The sequence below is a fragment of the Mandrillus leucophaeus genome, unplaced genomic scaffold (genome assembly GCF_000951045.1).
Source record: "Mandrillus leucophaeus isolate KB7577 unplaced genomic scaffold, Mleu.le_1.0 Scaffold123, whole genome shotgun sequence".
NCBI lineage: Eukaryota > Metazoa > Chordata > Mammalia > Primates > Cercopithecidae > Mandrillus > Mandrillus leucophaeus.
The window spans coordinates 4,894,625-4,902,988 of record NW_012100654.1 but is presented as its reverse complement, the minus strand read 5'-3'; the positions used below and the strand labels follow the sequence as shown (position 1 = coordinate 4,902,988).

Genomic DNA, 8,364 nt, shown 5'->3' with positions numbered 1-8,364 from the left:
AAAAATAAATGAAAAAAAAAAAAGCTGAGACTAGACTCCAAGGACTCTAACTTAGACCTCAGTGCTCCATTCCCTACACTACACTACCAATAATTCTTTCCTTGTTTTGCTGCAACAAATAAGAAGTAAAAGAGACACCTTAATTAGGGGCTTGGAATTCAGATGAGCTTCCTTGGCCAGAATTGGACAGGCATCTTTAACAAGACTGTTGAGGAGCCTTGGAGATACTTGACTGCTTTTTGGAAAAATGGATCTTTCTGATGGCTACCTCAGCCCACTTCTGTGGTGATAGGATTTCTCTTTGATGGTTGCTGAAGGATGCAGTAAGAGGACCCAGATGGAGACATTCTTCTAAGCCTTGACTGGTACAAAGCAGAGTCTGGTGTAGTGAAAAGTGTAGACTTTGAAGACCGACCTCATCGCGAATCTCAGCTCTCCAGTCTCAAGCCATTGTGTGACCTTCAGCTTGTTCCTTAACCATTAACAAGAAGAGAAAAAGAGGCATGGCAGACATTGCTATCAGCCCTCATTATTTATACTCCTCTTTTTCTTTAAAAATAGAACTCTATTTTAGCTGGACATATGACTACCCAGATTCAAGATGACATTTTTCAGCCTTCATTTCTACTAAGTGTGGCCACGTGACTAAATCCTGGAGAATGGGATGTAAGTGGCAGTGTTGTGGGATGATTCTGGGAACCTTCTTTAAGAAAGTGCTTGCAGGTATCCTTTGCTCTCTTCTTCATCCCTTCCTCTATCTTGCCTCCTGGAAACCAAATGCCACTATCAAGGACTATGAGGCAAAGACAAACATGTCAGAACCACCAAGTAGAAAGAGTCTAGGTGTCCAACATTGTGGAGTGCTATATCACTCTAGACCACATCCCTAGACATTTATATGAGACAGAAATACAGTTCAGTCTTGTTGGAGTTATTATTTTGAAATTGTTGGCACTCACAGCCTAGCAGAAACCAAGAAGGAAAGCTACTAAATTTATTTTGTGATGATAATATAATCTTGATACCAAAAACAGATAGAACAATACAAGCAAAGACAATTATAGGACAATATTCTTTATATATGTAGATGCTCAAATCCTAAATAAAATATCACCAAACATAGACCAGCAATGTATAAAATAAACATCATCTCCTAGTAGAGTTAGCAGTGAATGTACGGGAATGTAATGATAGCCAAACTTACAAAGTTCATAAATGTAGCTTATTACATTAGCAGAATAAAAGATAAAAGTTCTACAATGTCAGTAGACACAGAAAAAGTATCCATTAACATTCAATACCCTCTCAGGTTAAAAACAAAAATTTCATTAATCTAGGAATAGAAGAGAACCTCACTTTACCTTGGTAAAAGATACAGCAACCATCATTCTTTTTTCATTTTATTTCTTTTAAGTTCTGGAGTACATGTGCAGGATGTGCAGGTTTATTACATAGGCAAATGTGTGCCATGGTGGTTTGCTGTACCTGTCAACCTATCGCCTGGGTATTAAGCCTAGCATGCACGAACTCTTTTCCCTAATGCTCTCCACTCCCCCCACCCTTTCCGGACAGGCACCAGTGTTGTTCTCCACCCTGTGTCCAGTGTTCCCGTTTTTCAGCTCACACTTATAAGTGGGAACATGGGGTGTTTGGTTTTCTGTTCCTGCAAAATGTAATTCATCACATAAACAGAACTAAAGACAAAAAGCACATGATTATCTCAATAGACACAGAAAAGGCCTTCGATAAAATTCAACATCCCTTCATGTTAAGAACTAAATAAACTAGACGTTGAAGGAACATACCTCAAAATAATAAGAGCCATTTATGACAAACCTACAGACAATGTTATACGGAATAGGCAAAAGCTGAAAGCATTCCCCTTGAAAACTGGCACAAGACAAGGATGCCCTCTCTCACCACTCTTATTCAACGTAGTATTGGAAGTTCTGGCCAGGGCAATCAGGCAAGAAAAAGAAGTAAAGCATATTCAAATAGGAAGAGAGGACGCAACCATCATTCTTTAATGGGGAAAATTTAGAAGCATTCCTAGTGTGGGTTTGGAAAACAGGGCCTTTAGCTTTCATTCAGTGATCGAATGGGTTGGCAACTTAAGGACTGAGAGCACATCTCTGAGGATACCTTGTCACCATAGTTGAAGATGATTATGTGAGTTGTCCTATTCCCTCCCCCCCCCCATCCTTTTCAAAATGTATGCACTTGTTTTTCTTGTCTGATCCATTAGCTAGGACCTCCAGTGCAAAGTTAAAGAGTAGTGGTGATAGTGGACATCCTTGTTTTAAATGGAAATACTTTTAATATTTTCTCTATATGAATGATGTTTGCTCTAAGAGGTTTTTTGGTACCCTTTTCCAAGCTAAAGATATTTCTTCCCACTCCTTTTTTACTAAGCTTTTATCAATGGTTTGTGTTGAATTTCATCAAATGCTTTTTATTTATCTGTTGGTGATCATATGATTTTTTCTCCATTAATTTGTTAATACAGTGAATAATACTTATAGATTTGTCTAACATTAGACTTTTTTGCACTCCTGAGCATAAACCCAACATGGTCATGATACATTTTCTTTCTTAGGTCCTTTGAGTATGTTGTCTAGTGTTTTAGTATTTTTCATCTGTTTTCAAGTAGTAGAAAGTAGTGGCGCTTTTCCCAGATCATCATAGAATCCCATGCGTGTGTGTGTGTGTATGTGTGCATGCACATGTGTGTGTGTGCATGTATACCCACTTGCCCACAGGCATCTGTCCCTTTCACAGATATCAGAACCAAGGACCTCTGGACCTCCTTTTGCCTGGAATGGGCTCAGCATCTGTCACCCTGATTCTTGTGCCCAAACTCCTCCCTCTTACATGTTTTGAAGAGACTGTAGGGTTGGCCCCGGATCCTACAGCTACAGACACTCACCTTTGTGCTGTCCGTCCTCCAGGTGCCCTTCTCCAACTGCAGCCGAGACTGTCTGGCAGGGACCAGGAAAGGGATCATTGAGGGGGAGCCCACCTGCTGTTTTGAGTGTGTAGAGTGTCCTGATGGGGAGTACAGCGATGAGACAGGTAAGGGAACCCCTCTTGGGCACTGTGCAGGGCTTGGTCCACTTCGGAGGCCTGGGGTCAGTGAAGCTCATGGAAGGGCTGGGTTGAGATGGTGCTTTGCACAGTTTCTCATTTAACAAGGGTATGTCTGAGCATCACAAAATGTTGGTCATGGAGGTGGAACAGAAAAAGAAAGTTAAATGTTATTTTAATACCATGAAAGCTAACAACACCTATTACACATCTTTCTCTTACTTTATACTGCTGGCCAATATATTTCCTTTTTGTTAGAGTTTAGTGGCCCTGAATGGACAAAGTTCTGTCTGCTCCAGACTCCAGAGTTAATAGGCCATGATAGAATTGCCTGCTGGGTGCCTGGCACTGAATTTGCTATCTTACTTGTGCTTTTCCTGTTTCTCAGGTTACTTTTAGGTGGGAATAATAATTAAACCTATCCTATAGAGTTTTGAGAATTAAACGATTAATATTGGTAATGCACATGGTAAGCTCTAGATAAATATTTGTTAAACAAAACTTTGGCATTTTAGAAGTACTCTATAAATATTAACTATAGTTGATATTATTATCTCATGTTATCCTCACCCCAATAATGGCATTATTGCTGCTCCCATTTTACAAATTAGGAAACTAAGGCTCTGAGAGGTTAAGAAACTTGACCAAAGTCACATCACCAGTAAGTAGTACAGCCAGGATTCCATCCAGATCTCTAACTCCAAACACCCTGCTCCTTTCACTGCCCAAAACTGCACACTGCCTGGGAGTTAGCAGAGACTTAGTAAACAGTTGTCAATTGAATGAGTCTGCAGCCTCCCTCATCGAAAAGCTGTGGCTATGGAGTGAGGAAAGCATAGGTTATGTGCGTGGGATACTCTGCCTTGATCTAAAGGAAGTCTGCTCTGGTGTGTCTACAAAGCCCATCCATATATCCAAAATAAATCAGTCTCCATATGAGATGTCAGATATGTTCATTTGCTTCACTAGAATAGCCAGTTTACTGCCCATATGTATCCCACAACATCATGTTGTAAACCTCAAATATTATCCAATAATATTTAAATAAATAAATCAGGTTAAGCTTGAATCATTCTGTGAAGCATTGATGGACCATGCTAGACCTCTGGTGTGCAGGGCAGCCACCTGTCCAGCAAGGTTGATCATTTCCTGCTATAAACCATCAGCAGGTAGTGTTAAATGAAGCAAGGGCCCCACCATGTCATGTGCAAAGGGAAAACAAACTAACAATAGAACCATCAGAGTTACATGAAATTAACCATGTTATTAAACATGTTGGGGTTCAGCATATTTTTGATAATGTAAAAATCAGAATGTTTTCATCAAAATGAAGAAAATATGTAGTGACCACATTCAAAAAACTATGTATTCCCACCACCACATGTACACTCACACGTTTTAGTCTGTGCCACACAATAACTCACTCTTCACTGGGACATTTTACAGATGCCAGTGCCTGTAACAAGTGCCCAGATGACTTCTGGTCCAATGAGAACCACACCTCCTGCATTGCCAAGGAGATCGAGTTTCTGTCGTGGACGGAGCCCTTTGGGATTGCACTCACCCTCTTTGCCGTGCTGGGCATTTTCCTGACAGCCTTTGTGCTGGGTGTGTTTATCAAGTTCCGCAACACGCCCATCGTCAAGGCCACCAACCGAGAGCTCTCCTACCTTCTCCTCTTCTCCCTGCTCTGCTGCTTCTCCAGCTCCCTGTTCTTCATTGGGGAGCCCCAGGACTGGACTTGCCGCCTGCGCCAACCGGCCTTTGGCATCAGCTTCGTGCTCTGCATCTCGTGCATCCTGGTGAAAACCAACCGTGTCCTCCTGGTGTTTGAGGCCAAGATCCCCACCAGCTTCCACCGCAAGTGGTGGGGGCTCAACCTGCAGTTTCTGCTGGTTTTCCTCTGCACCTTCATGCAGATTGTCATCTGTGTGATCTGGCTCTACACCGCGCCCCCCTCAAGCTACCGCAACCACGAGCTGGAGGATGAGATCATCTTCATCACGTGCCACGAGGGCTCTCTCATGGCCCTGGGCTTCCTGATCGGCTACACCTGCCTGCTGGCTGCCATCTGCTTCTTCTTTGCCTTCAAGTCCCGGAAGCTGCCAGAGAACTTCAATGAAGCCAAGTTCATCACCTTCAGCATGCTCATCTTCTTCATTGTCTGGATCTCCTTCATTCCAGCCTATGCCAGCACCTACGGCAAGTTTGTCTCTGCCGTGGAGGTGATTGCCATCCTGGCAGCCAGCTTTGGCTTGCTGGCGTGCATCTTCTTCAACAAGATCTATATCATTCTCTTCAAGCCATCCCGCAACACCATCGAGGAGGTGCGTTGCAGCACCGCAGCTCACGCTTTCAAGGTGGCTGCCCGGGCCACGCTGCGCCGCAGCAACGTCTCCCGCAAGCGGTCCAGCAGCCTTGGGGGCTCCACTGGATCCACCCCCTCCTCCTCCATCAGCAGCAAGAGCAACAGCGAAGACCCATTCCCACAGCCCGAGAGGCAGAAGCAGCAGCAGCCGCTGGCCCTAACCCAACAAGAGCAGCAGCAGCAGCCCCTGACCCTCCCACAGCAGCAACAATCGCAGCAGCAGCCAAGATGCAAGCAGAAGGTCATCTTCGGCAGCGGCACGGTCACCTTCTCACTGAGCTTCGATGAGCCTCAGAAGAACGCCATGGCCCACAGGAATTCTACACACCAGAACTCCCTGGAGGCCCAGAAAAGCAGTGATACGCTGGCCCGACACCAGGCATTACTCCCGCTGCAGTGCGGGGAAGCGGACTCAGATCTGAGCGTCCAGGAAACAGGTCTGCAAGGACCAGTGGGTGGAGACCACCGGCCAGAGGTGGAGGTCCCTGAAGAGTTGTCCCCAGCACTTGTAGTGTCCAGTTCACAGAGCTTTGTCATCAGCGGTGGAGGAAGCACTGTTACAGAAAACGTACTGCATTCATAAAATGGAGAAGACTGGTCTAGGGAGAATGCAGAGAGGTTTCTTGGGGTCCCAGGGATGAGGAATTGCCCCAGACCCCTTTCCTCTGAGGAAGAAGGGATAATAGACACATCAGATGCCCCAAATTTAGTCACACCATTTTAAATGACAGTGAATTGACCAATGTTCCCTTTAAAATTAAAGAAAGAAGAACCTTGTGTTTCTGTGGTTGCATTTCAAATCATTGAGATCTCCATGGTTAGATTTGCTGTTCGCCCACATCTAATGTCTCTTCCTCCGTTCTGTCCCACCCAACAGCTCAGAGATGAAACTACGGCTTTAAACTACCCTCCAGAGTGTGCAGACTGATGGGACATCAAATTTCTGCCACCACCAGAGCTGAGAGTCTGAAAGACAGAATGACACGTCCTGCCCAATGCCTTGACAACCGACTGAACTTTAAATGTTCACAACATAAGGAGAATGTATCTCCTCCTATTTATGAAAACCATATGATATTTGCTCTCCTACCTGCTGCTGCTATTGTGTAACATCCGGAAGGTTTGCACCCCTCCTATACCATATGTCTGGTTCTGTCCAGGCCATGACAGTGATGCCATGTTTAGATTCCAGGATCACAAGAATCACCTCAAATTGTTAGGAAGGGACTGCATAAACCAATGAGCTGTATCTGTAATTAATATTCCTGTATGTAGTTTTATCCTTAGGAAAATGCTTCTGTTGTAATAGTCCATGGACAATATAAACTGGAAAATGTCAGTCTGGTTTCTATAAGGCAGTATTATTGAGCTCTATTTCCCCACCCCACCATCCTCACTCCCATAAGCTGAGCCTTATGTGAGCCCCTTCAGGGACTCAAGGGTCCAGAAGTCCCTCCCATCCCTACCCCAGAGAATTCATGAAGCCAGATTCACCCTGTCCCTGTGCAGAGTAAGCTCCCAACTATTGGCCTGCTAATAGCTGCAAGGGTAGGAAAGCATGGTTCCAAGAAAGATCCACCCTCAAATGTCAGAGCTATGTTCCCTCCAGCAGTGGTGTTAATACTGCTGGTCACCCAGGCTCTGGAGCCAGAGAGACAGACCAGGGTTAAAGCTCTGTCTTGGTTATTTGCAAGCTGGGTGACTGTAGGCAGGGAACCTTAACCTCTCTAAGCCCCAGCTTCTTCGTCTCTAAAATGAGGACAGTAATCATTCTTTCCCCTCAGAGCTCTGATGTGGATTAAATGAGATAATGTATGTAAAGTACTTTAGCCTGGTGCCTAGCACACAATAAGCATTCAATAAATATTAGTTAATATTATTATTACTGATACTATAATAATTATTTTCCCTTCAAATACAAAACGAAACATACATATTAACCATTCAGATTGTACCAGCTAGCCCACTGATCACAATCACTCTCTCTACAATAAGCCCAAGAGCTCTGGGGCCCAACACATGGGGTCAGCCCTAGTAACACTGGCTCATGGTGAGGAAGCCAGAAAGCTGGTCAGCCCCTCAGGCGGCCTGATGCCCTGTCTCTGCAGTGTCAGGGCCTGGACCTCCAGCATCCAGGGAAGACCATCACCTGTCTAGGAGGAAGTTCTCAGATCACTCTCAATGCTACTCTGAAGCTGAAGTCAAACCATTGCAATTAAATCACCTGAAGCCTCAAATCGTACAGCTCTTGGTGACTTCTTCCCCTAACCACTTCCTTCCAAAGGGGCTCCTTTTAGTGATTTGTAGGGCAAATTAGTTGACTTGATATTTGTTAAGATTATGATGAGAAACCATTAGAGGGCACCATGTGGGAGCACAACTGTGAGCAGAAGGTGGTGACTCAGGACGACCCGAGTGAGGTACCTGCTCCCTACCCAGGAAAGGCACCGCCCCCCACCCAGCCTGCGCCCCCGCTGCAGTCATGCCTCTCACAGAGCTGAGTGGGGTTTTATATTTAACATTTTACTTGGTCTTAAAAAAAATGCTGAAAATATGATGGTTTCAGAATAGCTATGAAGGAACAGCCTCAACAGAATGTCACATACTTCTCCCTCAGGGGTTTTACTTCAATGTCCACCTCACCTAAGGAGCTTAAGGAGGAAAACATAGGTTTACAGTGAGCTTTCATTTCACCAAGTGCTTGTAAATAAAGGAGTCTCTCCCAATAGTATTGTCAGAAAGGCAGATACAGCAACACTGTGCCAATTTATACGCAGCAGATGCAACTCAGCCAAAATCAGGGGTGTGAGGTGTGAAATACGAACTTTCATTATTTTTCTAAAACAACTTAATTTCTATCTCAAATTCCCATCCAGCCTAGTGACAGAAACTTCATCTTAGTCAAATCGGGG

The 8,364-nt window shown here is 44.3% G+C and overlaps 1 protein-coding gene across 2 annotated transcripts in view; it reads left to right on the top strand.

Moving 5' to 3' along the window:
* CASR (calcium-sensing receptor) overlaps positions 1-7,343 on the top strand; it is a 100,248-nt gene extending 92,905 nt beyond the window's left edge. The window contains exons 6-7 of one of the 2 annotated variants that reach the window (XM_011971579.1): positions 2,949-3,072; positions 4,531-7,343. In XM_011971579.1, coding sequence (XP_011826969.1) covers positions 2,949-3,072; positions 4,531-6,035 — 1,629 coding nt within the window. In that variant the 3' untranslated portion in view covers positions 6,036-7,343. Of the gene's footprint in view, positions 1-2,918; positions 3,073-4,530 lie in introns of both variants that reach the window. The other variant, XM_011971578.1, reaches the window with a different exon arrangement.
* The last annotated feature ends 1,021 nt before the right edge of the window (positions 7,344-8,364 follow it).